This window comes from Mytilus galloprovincialis, chromosome 1 (assembly GCF_965363235.1).
Source record: "Mytilus galloprovincialis chromosome 1, xbMytGall1.hap1.1, whole genome shotgun sequence".
NCBI classification, from domain to species: Eukaryota; Metazoa; Mollusca; class Bivalvia; order Mytilida; family Mytilidae; genus Mytilus; species Mytilus galloprovincialis.
The window spans coordinates 98897712-98917248 of NC_134838.1; the positions used below are offsets into that span (position 1 = coordinate 98897712).

Below are 19537 nucleotides of genomic sequence, written 5' to 3' on the forward strand. Positions count from 1 at the left end.
CCACACTTGTTTATATTGTAAAATTTATACAGTATATCAGACATTAGGCCATCAGTTTTTTCGTTTGAATCTTTTAGATTTGGTGATGTCGGGCGTTTCATCGCTTGTTATGTGGAATAATTTTTTATTCATTGTAAAAGGCCGTGAGGTGACCTTTAGTTGCGAACTTCTGTCGTCATTTGGTTTTTGAGAGTTGTGTCATTGGCAATCATGTCACATCTATATATCTTTACTTTATGAACAAAGGTTAACCCAATGATTAAAATAATCAAAGGACATGAGGGAAATATAGTCTTAAAAATTTAAGCTCCCAATCGTCACATGTTATGGAAATATTCTGAAGAAACAATCGAGACTCTACCCAATTCTCCAATTATTGGAAACATTATGATAGAAGACGTTTTTGGTTGATAAAGGTCAAGAGTAGTCTATTGTTTAATACATTTTAAAGTCAAATTCAATTATAATTGTCAAATTGGCATAGTTGAATCCAGTGGCGGATTCGGGGGGGGGCGTAGAGGGCGTACGCCCCCCCTTTGCTCTGACTTTTTTTTTTTTTTTTTGTAAAATTATTTTATCAGACTAGACTTCGTGAACTTTGCCATTTCCCGAGTATTTAATTTTTATACGACAATTCTTTACTTAATATAAAGATATTTTTCGGTGGTATTTACTGATTGTCAAAGTCATGTGATTTGCTATGGTGGAGTTGACCAGTGCGTTGAAAAAACGGCACACGACGGTCATTTTGAAATTAAAATTACAGTAATAAACATTGCTTAGGCTGAGGATGTCATGACAATCAGGAAACCTTCAAAGCAACACAGGATTGAGCAAGAACGTATTGACTTCTATTTCACTATTCCACCAAACAGAAAGTAATAGTAAATACTCTATAGACTATTGCACCCTCAAGAAAAAGAAATTCCACAATATTATTTACCTACGAAAACATGTTTAACCCCAAATGCACCAGCTTATTTTATAAATAACAAATTGAATAAAGAACCCCTGTCACCCCGCCTCATTTTTGCGCTTGTTCCAAGTCAGGAGCCTCTAGACTTTGTAAGTCTTGTATTATTTTATTTTTAGTTTCTTGTGTACAATTTGGAAATTAGTATGGCGTTCATTATCACTGAACTATATTTGTTAAGGGACCAGCTGAAGGACGCCTCCAGGTGCGGAAATTTCTCGCTACATTGAACACCTGTTCGTGACCTTCTGCTGTTGTTTTTTTGTGGTCGGGTTGTTGTCTCTTTGACACATTCCCCATTTCCATTCTCAATTTTAGTATAAGCTCTATAAGAATTTCAAGTCTCAGGTACGAACCATTTGATTTGAGGAGACAGTCTTAGATATTTGAGAGAGAAAAATTGACTCTGATTCTTGCCTTAAACAAAAATTCTGAACCGTATCTGGATTAAAAACAATAGTCTTGTCCAGTTTTTTGCTATTAAAAACGAAAATTTCCAACAAAATTATTTAGCATGAAATGAACATGATGAAAAAAACGGGCGTAGTTTTTTTGGGGCCGGGGTTTGCGTGTCTGACTTGAATGTCTGTTTCGCCGGACTTATATATATTGAATACTTTGTAACCTGCCTACTGGGTGTGACCTTTATGTCTCCATTTGTCGACCATCAGTCTAAATTCGTTGTCATTTCAGACACTTTCGTAATCTTTGGGGGATTTGGAACCCCTCACTTCCGTTCTCTAAGTTATGTTGGGTGAAACATATATCAATCAAACATTTTGATAAAAACTGCTTGTTTGTCTTTTTTAACTCGTGTTGGTCGTATTGTAAATTTCATCGACTATAAAATATACATGCCCCAAGCCAGGAACCGTTTAAATTGTGCATATTACACTTATTTTATGTTTTTAGCCGAAAAAAGGTCCCAAAAATTTTTCGCCTCGCTTCGCTCGGCGACATTTATAATCTTCGCCCCCCCTTTACAAAATCCTGGATCCGCCCCTGGAATGCTAGGTTAAATAACCAGTTACGCAAATGAAACCAGTTTTTCCCTAAATATAAAGCGGCGCAAAAGTGGTATTGGCGCAAATAGATTGTGGCGCAAATAAATTCATTTTGGCTCTAAATAAAACGGCCGGTATGACCTAGTAAGACAACCTCTGACTGTGATCTGACTTTTAATACAGGCTTGTCAAAATGTGGTAAGGTAACACTTATTTTATTTTAGAACTAAATTTCCATTTTTTTATCTTTCATTTTGAAAATGACTGCCTCTGAATAATTATTCTTTTTTCTTTCATAAAATGTTTCGAATCTTATTACATTTTACATTTCAATTTAAATTTCAAATCTGACCATAAAAAGAAGATTATAAGTATTCTTTGATGTATAACATCAAATGATTTAACTTTCAGATGTATACAAAAGTCAAAGTTGAGTAATTGAAAATAATGACCAATCTAGAAGTAATTAGCTGAAACAAGCTTGCAATGGTGAAACATGTTTGTTTTTCCACAAGCTTAAAATTTGATGAGTAAAACATAAGAAGTTATAATTAATGTTTTCTCTTTTAATTAACATGTAATAAAAACAATCAAAACTATATCAAAAGTAATCCAATTAGACTAATTTTAAACAGTTTGATCAAACAAAAATAAGCACCCAAGCCCAACTTTTATTAAATAAACTAGATTTAAAAAATGACCAATGATATTTCATGTTATTTAAGATTTCCCCCCTAAACCAATCAATTACTTTGTTGTTTCAGTAATTTTTGTAATAAATAATGTTTCATCCATGAAAATGACCATAAATCACCATATCACAATAGTTCCAGTATGTCTTATTTCCAGTCATTCCAAAGCTCTGTCCAGGATTACCTGACCACTTTACCAGAGGGACTCAATGTTACTCAGCATACCAGAACATCAGCCAGTGGTCACTTCCTTATACTGCACTTTGGCAATGACAGCACTGACCAGAACAACAACATCACTGGACAACATCCAAGTCAACAACAAGACATTTAGTCTGAGCCTGACCATGAGACCACTTCTGACAACATAAAACATGAACCTGTTGATGCTACCAACATAAAAATAGAGCCAACTACAAGTAACACATCTCCATCAAGACTTGTAAAGCAAGAACTAACTAGTGTCAGACATGTAAAGCCAGACCCAGAACCACAAACCCATGCTCAAGGGCCACCATCTTTTAACAGTCCCTGGAGAAAGCACTGGCATTCTTCATCATCCAACAGAGCAAACAGAACTAAGCATTCCAGCCAACATAAAAAGAACTCAACAACAAGTCAACAGACAAAACAGAACAACCAGACAATACTTCAACTTCCACGTCTGAGACCATCTAGAATAGCTTCAACAGATGTCAATGTCTACATCAGCCGTCTTGTGTCTGGTAGTTTCTACAGATAAACTCTTTGTGACAGTAGCAATAATAGTGCTTGAACAGGACATCTTACATGTCTATTGACGTTTTGTAAAATATTGTGTTTAGTGCTAAAAGTAATATACATGTATTATTGAATGTGTAATATATATTTTTTTTTCATGACTTTTCAATAATAAATGTATGTCTTGAAATTAGTGTTTCTCGTTTCTTTTGTCAAAAATAGATTAGACTATTGGTTTTCCACTAGCCATTTTTGCGGCCCTTTATAGCTTGCCGTTAGTTGTTGAAGACTGTACTGACCTATAATGGTTTACTATTTACAAATTTCAATTTGGATTCAGAATTGTCTAATTGGTAGTTATATCACATCTTCTTATAACTGTTCCTAGGAAAAAAAACATGTTACTTTTTGTATAACATCAAAACAAATCATTAAGAGAACACTCATTTGTTTCTTTGAAAAACATATATTTCAAATGTTTTCTATGAATTTTTTTTCTATGGTATTTAATTTTGTATTTTATGAAAGTGAAACCTAATTTTGATGCTGTGTTTGTGAGGTTTTTAAATTTGATGCTTTAACGTTTTTAACACATCAAATCAGCGAAAAATTTGACAGGATGTAACTAAATCATATGTATGAGTACAGGTTTAATTGTATAGATTTTTAAAAAATGTAAAAGTACAAGTGCTAGCTGTGTCTGTAATACACATTTGATTTATTCCATAATGACTGGTTTACTCCATAATGTACAATTAAGTTTTTGAATGGTATCAGGAGGTAAATACTTGCGTACAGTTTGCACATATAAGGAACAAACTTAACCAGACACACTAAATATTTATCAATGAACCAAGAAAATGAGGCCTAGGTCAGATGAATCCTGCCAGACAGACATGCACACCTTACAATTTTTACATGGTTTAAATATAGTTTACCTTTTGCATATAGTATCTAAGAAACAAACTTAACCAGGAAAAGTTAAGATTGACCAATATATATCATATTTATCATAATAAGAGGGAAATCTTTCAGAGTAGTCTTTGCACCATGAAAATTAGGTCAAGGACAATGAACATATGACAAAGGAAAACTTTGTAACATAAAGCATCTACATGTATATACAAAGTTTGAAGGATCCAGGTCTTCTATCTTCTGATATATTAAGCTTTTACAAAGTTTGTTAACACGATGCAGGATGAATATTCCTATGTTCAACTTTCTGTGACAAAAGGAGCAAACATAACAAAAGCAAAATATAACACAACATTGTTTTTAATTACTATAAAAATACATACATGTATTTATATCCCAATTGATGCAAAACTTGTACCAACATCAAAATATAAACTTATCAAATATATTTGTCTTAAAATATACATACTAGTACAAAATTCAACATAGAACACTTTGGTATCCACCTATTGCTGATTTACTTTTATTCATGGGATACAAAATTTCATATATATTATGCCAGAAGATGAGATATGAAGTTTAGTGGTCAATACATTTCAAATTTTCTATGAGCTTGTATGCAAATTTTTGCACAACCACAAAAATCATGTATCAACCAAAAATTCCAGTTTTCTTGAAACCACAAAAAACATATATCGAAACTAAAATGCCAGTTTACTTGTATCCATGAAAATAAGTATACTTGTGGGTATACCCACAAAAAATAAATGAAGCCACAGAATCTCTTAATAATCAAATATTAAAAAAAATTATTACGATAATTCTTTCTTGTGTGTATATCACATTGTAACAAATACATGTATGTCAAAGTTAATTTTTTTTAACAAAGAGTAAAATATCTTTTATAAATCAGCTAAAACATTGAACAATAAGGAGAGAATACAAATAACAACCTTCAAAAAGGATAACATTTGAAAAAATAATTCAATAAAATAATTGACAGATCCAGGAAATTGTGATATTGAACTTATCATTAAAAAGAAGTAACCATTCTTTGATTTTTTTTTAAAATGCTTAATTGTCACATGTAAATAGACCATACCTTTATATCAATTGACTATTTACACTAAATTTACCATTTATTTAAAAAAAAGTCCCTAACTGGACAATGCACAACTCAACGAAATGAATATCACTGTTTGGCCCATGTTGATCATCCTTATAACAATTCAAAACAAGAAATAATTGATATATTTAAGTTTTTGATAGATTTTTTGGTTATATATAAAGCTTTTCCCAGTAATTTAAATGTGTTTTTCCATTGGAAGGTATCTATTTTTGTTTAGAAACATAAAATGCATAGGGCAACACTATCAGAGCAGAGGAGTTGCAGAAAGGGGTGGACAGTAAAGGTTGATGGTAGTTTTCCGCCTCAATCTAAAGCTAGTTAGTATACTGTTACCATATAGTAAATCTTAAATTTTCTCCTGGTAACAAAAATGACATTGCATACAGCATCAATACATAAATAAAGATATACCGGTACTCTGATATGCAATGGTATATGTGAAAACAACTAGGATATGTCATCTAAATTTCTTATGAAACTGAAATTTAATTCTGTATTCTAACCATTATTTAACATAGCACCATGGGAAATGAAATAGCACTATTTCCTTTAAGTTTGAGCACCTCTTTTATAATACATTTTAGTAGAAAAATCTATCTAGAAGTACCATAGCCATCACTGGTTGTGTCTCTTTGATTGTTTGTTTGTTTGCAAGCTCCTGTTTGTATTTGTAATCTTTCTAAACCTTAAATTGGATTTCATGTATATGCATATGACTTGCCATGATATGATGTCGTGATATGAGAATGATTCTAATGTAATCTTTTCTTTAAAATGTGGTCCGATACGCTATGTTATCTTTTAGTTCCAATTGTCAAATACAATCAAACACAGCAAAGAAGATATTCTAAAATATTCCCTTGTAAAATATACAATTATCCTACAGAAGTGCACATTGTACCTTACTGTTTCAAGTTGTATAATAACCGGTATATGACTACAGACACAAGACTTTTCTGAATGCCTGATTCGCAAGTAGTTTAGTCTGATAAAAACAAAATACTAACCTTATGGAACGTACAAAAAGAACAGAGTATAATTCTAATGCCTGTCATACATCTTATTCCAATAAAAGATAAAACAAAAATAATCCTAGAACAAAACATGATTTTTAGTATATATTAATAAAAATGATGTCCATCTTTTATTAAAATACAAATTTGATAAAAAAAAGTAAAATTTATATTAACCTCTGTCTAAGGCCTTGCATATAAATACATGTATAAATAAATGTATTTCTGTTTATTATTTCTTGTATCTACTTAATTAAATGCCATCAATTGTTTAATTTAATCATTATAACTAGAGGCTCTCAAGAGCCTGTATCGCTCACCTGACTCTACTTGGGTTTTTGCAATCACATAAAAAAAGATAAAATTTGGCTACAAAGTAACAACACTTGGTCAGTACCTCATAAGGAACATTCATTCTAAAAGAAGACTTTTGTATGTTAATCCCATTGTGTCCTATGTTAAATAAGTCCCCCGCTGGCGGCCATCTTGGAAGATGCATCAGCTACAAAGTAACAACACTTGGTCAGCACTTCATAAGGAATATTCATGCCATGTTTGGTTTCATTCTATTTAGTTGTTCTCTAAAAGAAGTCATTTGTATGCATTTCCCGTATGGTCCTTTGTTAAACTAAGTCCCCTGCTGGCGGCCATCTTGGATGATGGATCGGCTACAAAGTATCAACACTTGGTCAGCACCTCATAAGGAACATTCATGCCATGTTTGGTTTCATTCCATTCAGTGGTTCTCTAGAAGAAGTTCAAAATGTAAAAAGGTAACGCATCCGACAGATGATGCCAGATGACAGACGCTAAGTGATGAGAAAAGCTCACTTGGCCCTTCGGGCCAGGTGAGCTAAAAACACATTTTTCTTGTCATTATAAAAAATTTGAATTAAAATAAAAAGAGTTATTACATGAATATTGGTAAATTAAATTTCAATGTTTATTTAAACTGCTATCACAATCATAAAATATTATATCGTTAATAACCTTTAGTGAGATGAATAAAAGATTTATTAATACAAAAAAAATACTTTAACTTCAGGCTTATTTAAATGTTCTTAGGCCAATAAAATTTGTATTCATATAATAAATTTAGTTTTCATGATACCAGCATATTTTTTTCCACTTTGTTGATAAAATTTCAATAAATTACTAGCAAGATGTTTTCTTTGATAAGCTATGAGTGCTTTTGGAATTTCATATTGAATGTACATTATACCATGCAAGGTTAACATTTTTTTGAGATTACTCTTTCAATACATGAAATCCTAAATAGAGGTATACTGAACTATGATCCCTTTCTCATTTTCTTGTAATTGTCAAAATAGTGTAAAATTTGGTAAAATTGCAGTAATATTTAGTTGAATTATCTCCCCTGAATAGCAAGTTAAACTACAAAAAGAAAATAATATATATCATATCAAAACAAAACAAAACAAATAAAAAGATTTAATGCAACAATACAGTACTATGAGATCAACGAAAGCATATTATAATTTTGATACAATTAAACAATAAAACAAAAATTTACCAGCCTAGCAGTAATAACATACACTTACATATATAGACTGTCATTTCAGAATCTGCTTATCAATAACTAGGAAATCAGGGTTTTTACAGAAATTGTCAAGATATTTGAGACAGTAACCAAAGACAAAAGTAACCAAAAGACATCTAGGGGACAACAAGGTCTTCAACAAAAGACAAAAGTCAAAACAATAAATCAGACATCAAGTATATAAAAGTTGTAAATAAATTGAACAGAAAAGATCAAAGATCTACATTACCCCAATTCTTCATTATGATGTTTGCAGCTCAAGTAGCAACCCAAGACAACAATGATGTAATGACAAAAAAAGTCATTTTTATTCTTGCATTGCACTACCAGACTTGAATTGAAGAAGCCATGTTCAACTGCACATTTCTGGATACAGTAAGAAAAAGTTTTCCCTTTATTCAACAACATTTCCTTCAAACAGTTCATAAATTGAATGTGTCAGAATTGTTCTTCATTGATGTTTTTAATTAATTATATGCTGTGACTTGTCAAATCCCTGAAAAAAGTAAATCCCATGATTTAAGGAATCCATAGTAACGTTTTTTTTTTTAATACAAAGGCTAGTCAAATTTTTAACTGAATCATTAAGGGTAATGCCTCAGTGTCAATAATTGAATATGAGAGCATGTATAGCCAGTCAAGGTCGTTAAAAACTTCCATCATCAGTCTTAAAAGGCCATGAAAATGGTCCACAAAATGAGATTGTAACTTAATAGAAAATATCAATGTCTATTTGTAAGTAGTACCTACCAATATAACCTAATTTGATAAACTTATCATTGAAAATTTATAATTAATTCATATTCACTTGACCATGACATAGGGTGCAGACAGGACCTCAAAATCAAGTGCTCAAAATAGTCATCAAACTTATATGTACTGAAAGTGATGCAACTTCTTACAAAATATTATTGATCTTGCACAAGTAGATCCTATCAAACTAACTTAAGCGTAAAACTTAACATTAACAATTCAAAGTCATAACTGGACCATGTCGAAGACAGGGCCTCAAAATAGTTGTCAAACTGATATGTACTTACAGTTGTGCAACTGCATACAAAATACCAGTGATCTATCACAAGTTGATCCTATCAAACAAACTTAAGCAGAAAACTTAACATTGAAAAATGCTTATTTATTCTAAATCAATCAATAGGGGTCAGGACCTCAAAATAGTCATCAAAATGATATCTACTAATAGTAATGAAAACTTTATATAAAAAAATATCAATGATCTATCACAAGCAGTTCTTATCAAACTAACTTAAGCAAAAACTTAACAATTGTTGATGCAGTTTCTGGAAAAGCAATCCCTATGGCTTGCTTTCTGTGACGAAAGTCCAAGGCGAGACAAAAACTATTGTCAGATGACAAAAGACACTTCTTTTATCACATACAGGGTGGTCTTAAAAAAAGATATGGCACATAATTTGACTACACATGAATAGGTGCAATATATATTTCATAAGGCGCAGTAAATTTTTCTAAAAAGCAAATGAATATTGCATTGCTGGACTTATATGTTATGCTGGTTGCAAAGCAAATAGTCAAATTTTACTATTTTATGAAACTGGAGTCCACAATGATGACATTATGTAAATCCCTGAATGTATGTGTAACAACAATGTCATTAAACTTTTAATCAATAATTTATTTGCCAATATCTATTGGTACGAGTTGTTTCTCTAAGAAGAGACATACATTTTTCATTGAAATGAAGAGATAGCAGAATGGGCAAATTTATCTGTTATGTGAGTCATCTTAAACATCTTTTCATTGCATAGAATCTTTTGTAAAGCTAAAATATTATATTATCAATAGTAATTTTTCATCAAAAATTGTGTTGAAACACTAAAATACCACTTTTGACTAATCATGTTTGGATGGACATCAGCCCACCATGTCAAGAAAGAACCAGTCTATAATTGACAAAGGGAAATAGTTTATGTTAAAGTGTGTAATAAAAGAATCATATCAGTTATTTGCTAAAAGACTATTGGACAAAGTTTGAAGAATGGTGATGCCCAACTGATAATTCCAACTTTGTCATACTTAAATTATAATGTTATTAAATTCCAGTTGTCTATGTAGACTACCTATTCAGTAAAAAGTAGATTTTGACAATTTGCTTTGTAACCACTGAGACACAATCTGACACAAAAAAAATGTATAAACAAATTATATATGTATAACAAGTGAAATCAACTTTAACTGATAATTGCACTTTTGTGATATAAAAATGACACATCAAGATAACATATAAACTGTAATTATTTACAAGACTAAGTAAATTACATCAAGTCATAATACATATAATACCCAATAAAACTAAGTACATGTATAACTAAGAATAATCTGTAAGACAGTATTGCTCTATGACAAAAAATGGAAAATATATTTGTCTAAATTCGTTGCAAATTTTATGTAGATTGTCAGCTGCTTTATAAAACCATGTGAATCTTTCAACATTGCAATCTTTACTATTTAATTTCTTTTAAAACAGATACAGTAACAAGTTATAATTAGCTTTACAGTGACCACATGATATCAGACCTTTACTTACAAAAAGTTTAAGTGAATTTTTCAGAAGTGAATTTTTAATAATATTGACTAGTTTTCACAAAGTATGTGCGTTTTTTATAAAGTGATTTCTTCATAAATATTATAATCATAAAAAGATTAAGAAAAACTAAAATGCAATTTCTATATAACTTAGAACTTGTGCTAAAACCAGTAGCCATTTTCTTAAATCTTTTGTAAACCAAAACTTTGAAAAATAAATATTTTTTTAAAATTTGGTAAGGATTTTTATTTTATTTTAGAGGGGTTATAATTATGAATAAACAAGTTAAAAAAGAAAGTGGGTGCACCCAAGACATTAAACGGGAAGCTTGATACTTACTGTCACAGCCATATTAATTCATTTTAAGTAAAAAAAAAACATTACCACATTACCATTCATACAGAAAGGTAAACAAATCAATTCAGATATATAAACATAAAAAAATTAATGTATGTAGGAATAAAATCCATAATGTGTCATAAGTATTAAGTAACAACTTATCAATCCCTCTTTGATTATAATAATTTATGCTTAACACATATTTTGTAAATAAATGATTTACCCCATTTTTGTGGTTATTATCATTACAACTGACGACAAATCAAATATAATAACCATACATTCCCTCATACAATGTACTTATTTTTCTCAGCCTCCCTCATACAAAACTATTGATTGTGAGAAATTATATAACAAAAATTGTAAAATATATAAGAGATTCATCATTCACAATAAAACCACATGTAAATAAATAAACAACAATTCATATCAATACAGCAAAAATGTATGTTCCCAGTACAATCCAGTGACTTGCATAACTCAATGACGACCACTTATCTAAGGTATGGTACATGTCGTAACCCTGAAAAATATTTAATAATTCCATCTTAAATAATTTTTGAAACAATATCACTTCATTACTCTAAAGAAAACAAACTAAATGCATAGGGAAAAAATGTTTTATTTGGTCTTGGGCTAATATTTTTATTTTTCTTCACACCATGAAATCTTGTTTTTTTTTAATTTGCAGCCTCTCAGCTGGCTCCTAAATAAAAATATGTACCAGTTCAGTGAAAATTTTTGACCTTGATAGCTTGTTTATTAAAGTTTTCTCACCTCCTTAAAAAAATTTTAGTGACAACTTAGTTAAAATTCTTAAAAATCTTTGTATTTTTTTATATACTTTTTTACCTTTTCTTTGTTAAACTCTGAAGTTTATAACAGTGGTATTCAAAATATAATAAATATGCAATGTACAAGCCTAGGTATGAATAAACTCATCACAGTTAGCAGGATGAAATTGTATATGCTAGATATATATCTTTGTTAAAAGCTTACCTCTTCACTATTTGCACTGTTATCAAACATGAGGCCCAAGTAGGCAAGATGAAACATTGAAAGAGCACCAAATATCAGATTTGTTAATATCACACATGGATGAGTCTGAAAATTAATAACATATCATATATATATAACAATATATGTCCATCCCATAATGCATCAGCATTCTAATTATATGCCAAAAATAAATATGAATGATTACCTTAACATAAACAGAGCTAGTTTGCTTTAAATGGCTTGTAAATTTTGTCATTTTAAAAAAAAAAAATTCCAGGTACAGGAAATATTCATCTCAATATTGCCTTCAACGGAAAGACAATCATATCACAGATTGCTTTTTGCACAACATGTTAAATTTGTGAAATATCACTGATTTATTTATAATATCTCTACTGATCAACCATTTCTTTATAAAGTAATGTTTTTTGTGTAAAAACAGTAACAGGTTAAACAATCAATAAATATTATAATTAAAGCTATCATTCTAAATTTACAGTACTTAAAATTTAAGCTTTACTATGAGCAAAATAAGGTTCAGAAGTCCAAATTCTTTCAAATGCATAAAAATTACTTAATATTAAAAAGCTTTAAGATTACACATCTAAAATGAACCAGATGTCATTTTATTATCAGCTTTTATAAGATTGTTAACTTCCATTTGGAGTGAACTGCATTAAGATGCATAAAACAGCTATAACAGCCTATAAAATACTTTTTGATTCATTATTTTTTGTGAGGCACTGTTTATTTATGATTTATTTGGTAAAGTTTAACCACTAAATTCAATAAAGTACAATTTTCTATAGGATTTTATGCAGAATAAAACCACAAAATCAAAGACCCACAAAAAATGTAATTTTTCAACTCACAAAAATGTGTACCCTTTTAAAAGAATTTAATTCACATTACTCAACTCTAGACTTATCTAACCTTTACTTACATATTTATATTCATGGGCACATTCTTCTTTGCATTTTCTAGTACCAATACATGCATTGAAGATTCTTGATAATTTACTTCTAAATACTGAAAAAGAAGCGACCATCATTACAACAATCTATCATTACAACAATCTATTATGATAAGGTATTTATATTAAAATGTTATGTATTTTAAATAGAACAGTTAATGACACAGGTTCCAATCAATAAAACATAAAGGCCACTGTTTATTTACAATCAAAATCATGATTTTATGAAATCTAAATGACATAGTAAAAGTTTCTACTTTTTTACTTCAGTCCCTTATTTTGTTTCTATTTTATTTCATTTAATCCATTTCAACAAAAAATTACACTTTTTTAATGATTTAAAATGCATACGATTATCTTTATGTGTACAGTTTAAAAAAAATGTAATTAATAGTACAAAGTATGTTATAGTTATATAAAGGAAGGCATGCTCTTAATGGTCAAGCATCGATCGTTCAGTTTCTGCTACAGTAAGCGTCAAATTAACATTTATATTTCATTGTCATTCGTCAAATCTCATTTTGTAGTTACCATTATTTTAGCATATATTTTTGTCATGTGGAGTACACCATTCCTACTCTTTTATAAGTTCTGAATATCATCTAACAGACATGAGATAAAAATAAACATACCTGATTCAACATATGTATAAAAACCTAATGAAAATAAAACTGCAGCAAACTGGAAATTTAAACCCTGAAATTATCAACAGTAAATTGTAGTCTCATCAACAAATTAGTGAGTTTAATGATAAATATCTATAGCAATAATTTTAAATCACGAATTATTTCCAGGGGCTTTTGTCTTCATCTCCGACATACCAGAATACAGAAATTATTGCCTGTATTTATTTTGGGATTATTTATGTACCATATAAATGTGTAATTTTAAGTGATTTCAGGACAAGCTGCATTTATATGCCTTAAAAACTTTTGTGACTGCCTAGACGCAGTCCAGCTAAACCTATGTGCTAAATCGTTAGGGACTAACAAATCAAAGTCAATACTGTGAGATAGTATTTATTCTGTTGCACATCTATATGCTGAAAAGCTACAATAAAACAAAGACAATCGATATAAAAACAGCTGATGTAACATTTCAGACAAATCAACAAAAATAGTATCAAATAATAGAAAATGTAATGTACCTCTAATGGAAACATATTTCAAAATAAGAATTCAGTATACAAACTTCATATATTCAAAGTATCAACTTATTCGCAAAAAGCAATTTATCTACTGTCAAGTTTACACACAGTGACATTTCTGACCATATTCCAACTGAAAACATATTATCGATTCACACTTTGCTCACAGTGATTCAAATTCGCATGTGGTTATCAAAAATTGTTTGCATCGTCAAAAACTTATAAAAACAATTGCAGTCTATCAAAATGAATGTGTTTACACTATATATATACATAAAAAAGGTAAGTATAAGTGACTTACATCGTGGCATCAGAAGGATTGTCCAAGAGAAAATTATCATGACTTGACGGAAGTTTATGAAAATTGTAATAAAAAAATGCAGTCCAGTTTCTTTCCGGAAAATAAATGCATGTGAAACATGAGACATGACACTCCTCGCCTGATATTATCTATATCACATTATAATGACGGAGTCTAAAATTTATCTAGTTCTATAATAATACACAACAACAAATATCAACAAGTCAAATTGTCCATCGAAACTACACATTGTTAGTTTGGTAGCAGCACATTGAAACTACATATTGTTAGTTTGGTAGAAGTACATTGAAACTACATATTGTTAGTTTGGTAGTAGTACAATCAACTCGTTCACGGGCCTTGTGAATTTTTTCCTGTCTTTTCCTAAACGCACATCGACCTTGCGCACACGGTTGTCATCGCTTGTGTGTGTTTTAATAATGATTCCCACTGGCCATTCATTCCTATGTAGAGATTTATCGCACATAAGAACAACATCACCTTCTTGTACGTTTTTACGGTCCTGTTGCCATTTCTTTCGAGATTGTAAAGATGGTAGAAATTCAGATTTCCATCGGTGCCAGAACTGATTTGCGAGATGCTGAATACCTTTCCACTGCTTCTTGAAGAGATCCTTGGAACTGAAGTCTTCTAGATGAAAAGATCGAACAGTGTGATCAGTTTTCATGGTGAGTATTGTTGCAGGAGTTAACGGAAATGGAACTTCAGGATCATATGATATAGGCAAAAGAGGTCGAGCATTGATGATGGAAGAAACTTCTGCAAATAATGTAGCAAGCATATCGTGTGTCAATTGTTTGACATCAAGTAGGATAGCGTCGAGTATCCGTCTAGCAACACCTATCATCCGTTCCCAGATTCCTCACATGTGGGAGGAATGGGGAGTGTTAAAAATACAATTTATTCCTTTTTCATTTAAGTACTGTTTGATTGGTCGATCCTCAACACATATAATGTTAATATTCAAGTCCTTCACAGATCCTATGAAGTTCGTACCACAGTCTGAACGTATAATCTTAACTTCTCCTCTGATTGCACAAAACCGTCTAAGTGCATTAATAAAACATGATGATGTCATCTCTTCCAGTATTTCGATGTGAACGGCTCGCACAAGACACGTTAACAAGAGTGCCCATCTTTTAGAGTTAGCTTGTCCCCCTCGAGTACGGCGTGTAGAAACTGTCCACGGACCAAATACATCGATACCAATGTATGTAAACGGAGGCGCAGGGTCAAGCCTATCGAAAGGCAGATCTGCCATTTTTGGGAATTCGTGTCTGCCACGGAGTTGACGACATCTCACACACTTGAATACATACGATGTCACAACACGTCTTCCTCCCAACAACCAGAAACCCTCCTTTCGAATCTCATATTCAGTGAATTGTCGCCCCTGGTGAAAGATTCGTTCATGAAAATGTCCTACCAGCAAAACGGCAATGTGACCTTTGGGAACAATAATAGGATTCGCTTCAGATATCGAAAGGTCCGCATTTCCCAATCTCCCTCCAACCCGCAAAAGTCCAAACTCATCCAAGTAAGGCGAGAGATTCAAGATTTTACTGTCTTTATGCAATGGTTCCCCAAATGACAAAGCTGAAATTTCATCAGAAAAGAATTCCTTCTGAACGGCTTGAAGAATGAAATGTTGACTCTCCTCACGAGTAACTTGCCTTCTATTCTTGTCTTGACTGAAACAGATAGTTCTTAACTTAGTTTTCAACGTGGTGACGGCTCGTACAAGACTGATCCATGTGGAGAAATTTTCAAATCTATGAATTCCGAAAGGAACCTCCTTGCCAACAGTTGTTTTCAAAATTCGTACTTCACAGTCTTCATCCGGTGTAACTAGTGGAAATGATGACGGAACCTCATCGATGTGATCTATAAATGAAGCATTTGGGCCTTTCAATCAAAGACTATTTGGGAGATCTACGGCAGAGATAGAATTGCGAGTAGCATCGTCAGCTGGATTTTGATTAGTTGGCACATATTTCCATTGTGTGCAAGATGTTGACTTTCTAATACGGTCTACGCCATTTCTAACGTACACAAAGAATCGCTTGATTTCATTGTAGATATATCCCAACGTTACCTTACTGTCTGTAAAGAACGTAACGTTTTTAAAGTCTGTGTCAAGTTCTTCCTGAACTGTTTCAAAGATTTCTACACCTAGAACAGCAGCACACAATTCGAGCCGCGGAATTGTGTGTCCATGTTTTGGGGCTACTTTAGCTTTTCCTAAAATGAATCGTATTTCTTGTTGACCACTATTGTCAATCATACGCACATAAGCCACTGCTCAAACGGCTTTTTCCGAGGCATCGGAAAATACCAGTAAATCTCTATGATGAATAACAGAGAGGTCTCCTCCATAAGTACGTGGAATTTGAACATTTTCCAACAGTTTCAATGAGTTTCAAACTTTGAACGAAATTCATCTGGCAATGGTTGATCCCAATCCAACTGTTCGGTCATCGCTTCGCGCAAAAGAAGTTTTCCAGCCAATGTCACTGGGGAGGCAAACCCAAGAGGATCGTAAAGTCCAATGATGATCGATAATACGCCTCTCCTTGTATATGGCTTCTCATCCTGTGTTACACGGTAAGTAAATGCATCTTCACATAGATTCCAACAGACACCAAGACTCCTCTGAAGAGGAAGCTCGTCGCCTTGATTAAAGTCAAGTTTCTTCAAGTCCTTTGCTAAGTCATCCTTCTCAAATGCCGACAAAACTTTACTTGAATTTGAGCAAATTTTGTGTAGCCGTAAATTTCCTTCTTCAAGTAGAGCTGACTTAGCTCTTTTGAGCAAACTTACTGCTTCTTCATTCGAACTGTGTGAGGACAGTGCGTCATCAACATAGAAGTTTCGATAAATGTATTCCTTGACATCCATGCCTGACATTTCACCAGCAATATCGGCAGTTTTCTGTAAACCACAGGTAGCCACAGCAGGACTTGGGCTGTTGCCAAAGACGTGCACTTTCATTCTGAAATCCACAAGTTCTTTTGTGAGGTTGTTATTCTCGTGCCAGACGAAACATAAGTAATCTCTGTGGTCACTACGCACATAGAAACTATAAAACATTTGTTGCAGGTCAGCTATCACAGCAACTTTCTCCGTCCTAAATCTGATGAGCACACCAAGCAAATTATTAGTTAGATTAGGACCAGTCATTAAAACATCATTAAGGGATACTCCCTGAAACTTAGCTGATGAGTCGAATACGATCCGTATACGGTCCTTTTTCTGTGGATAGTAGATCCCGAATAAAGGTAGGTACCAACATTCACTATTTGGTTCTAGTACTGGAGCACGTTCTGCATGCCCATTTTCAAACAGAGCTGTCATGAATTCATTAACGTGCTGTCTCTTAACGGGATCCTTCCTAAGAGTTGCGTCAAAGCTCCTGACCCTATGCAAGGCTTGTGTGCGGTTGTTGGGCAACTGTTTACGATTAGGTTTGAAGGGAAGTGGTGCTATCCAATTATGACTGTCGTTTTCTCTTTTCATTTCAGTGTCCATCAGTTCTAAAAAACGTCGATCTTCTATCGATAAACTCGGTTTGTCGTCATCTTTCGTGGTCTTGAACAGGTGTTTGTCTTGTTCACAATCAGACACATTAAATTTACTACTACAAGGTTCTAGCACTGAAGACTTTCCATTAACATCTATAAAAGTTTTCAAAACGCTTGCATCTTTTGGAATGTGAGCACCGTCCAAGCACGATTCACCGACAATAATCCATCCTAATTTTAATCTTTGTGCGTAAGGCTGATATGGCTTGCCAATCCTTTGATCCAATACGTGGTGCGCTTGCATCAAATCTCTACCAATAAGAAGTAATATTTTCGCCTCAGCATCAAGAGGAGGTATAAATGGAGCAATGGATGCAAGGTGTTGGTAGTAAGCAGCTACGTCACAGGTAGGTATCTCATTTCGATTATTAGGTATCATGTCACACTCAATGAGAGTAGGAAGCTCAAGATTCTGTCCATCTAGAGATTGCACAACAAAACCACTTGCTCGTCTGCCGTTCATCATAACTTTACCGCTACAACTACTTAATGAATATTGTCTCGACTCTGCTTCGATGCCAAAGTAATCAAGAATGTCTCCATGCACAAGTGAGGAATTGCTTTGTTCATCTATAATCGCGTATATACGCATGCGTGTGTTTGGTTTCTGTGCGTGTAATATGTCTAATAATACAATTTTCGCACACGATTTTCCTACGCCGCCTTTGCAAACTTCAGTGCATTTTGAATTAACTTCCTCCTTTGGGGATTTCTCCTCGCCATAATTTGAGGCACTTGCTTCTGGTTTTGATTTGATTCCATCTTGAGATCCAATTTTGAAGACATGCATAGCTGTAGTATGTGAAGTTCCTTTACATTCCGAGCACTTGATGTTTTCGTGACAGTCTTTCCTGAGATGCTTTGAAACACAACATCTAAAACAGATACCGTGCTGTTTCAAAAGTGATCTTCTTTCATCCAATGTCTTTTGTCTAAATACACGACAATCATCAAGAGAATGATTCGCCTTGTGAATGATACATTTAGGAGTGTTAGTGTTGTTAACAATCTCCGTTTTTGCAACTGAGACATTTCGATTATTGGGTCTGTTTCTAGGTTCGTGAGACGTTCCACTAAATTCAAAGTCGAAACTAGGGTCATTCATAACTTCTGCCATTTCAAGAACAAAGTCACAAAAGAAGGTAAAAGGTGGAAAAATGACACAATGTTTTCTTTTGTATGAGGCTGCGCGATAACGCCATTTACTTTGTAATCCTGCTGGTAACTTCGAAATTGTCGGATTAACACCCACAGCTGTATCATAAAAATTCAGCAGTGCAGAGTAGTCAGGTTTTTCTTTTACTGCTCGAATCTCAGCCAGAACATCGGAGAGTTCATATAGTTTGTTTTTGTCCTTGTAAGTGATTTTCGGCATAGAACTTAACTTCATTTTTAACGCAGTTTCTACTTTCTCTGGTGATCCATAACGACTGTCCAAACGATTCCACGCACGTTCGAGTGCGCTTGTCGGATAACCTGCGTTAGCTACTTTGATGATTATCACTTGTTTCCTGGAGTTTACACCTGTATACTGTAACAAAAGGTCCAATTCCTCGGTGGCGGTGGCACCAATTTCATGTACAACACATTTAAATGTATCCTTCCA

General features: G+C 32.8%; 1 protein-coding gene across 1 annotated transcript in view; it reads right to left on the reverse strand.

Annotated features, from left to right (window-relative positions):
* Positions 1 to 4648: 4648 nt before the first annotated feature.
* Positions 4649 to 19537, reverse strand: part of LOC143046860 (protein-serine O-palmitoleoyltransferase porcupine-like) — a 31723-nt gene continuing 16834 nt past the window's right edge. The window contains exons 10-13 of the mRNA XM_076219923.1: positions 13514 to 13577; positions 12852 to 12937; positions 11909 to 12013; positions 4649 to 11432 (exon numbers count right to left, since the gene is read on the reverse strand). Coding sequence (XP_076076038.1) covers positions 11334 to 11432; positions 11909 to 12013; positions 12852 to 12937; positions 13514 to 13577 — 354 coding nt within the window. The 3' untranslated portion in view covers positions 4649 to 11333. The remainder of the gene's footprint in view (positions 11433 to 11908; positions 12014 to 12851; positions 12938 to 13513; positions 13578 to 19537) is intronic.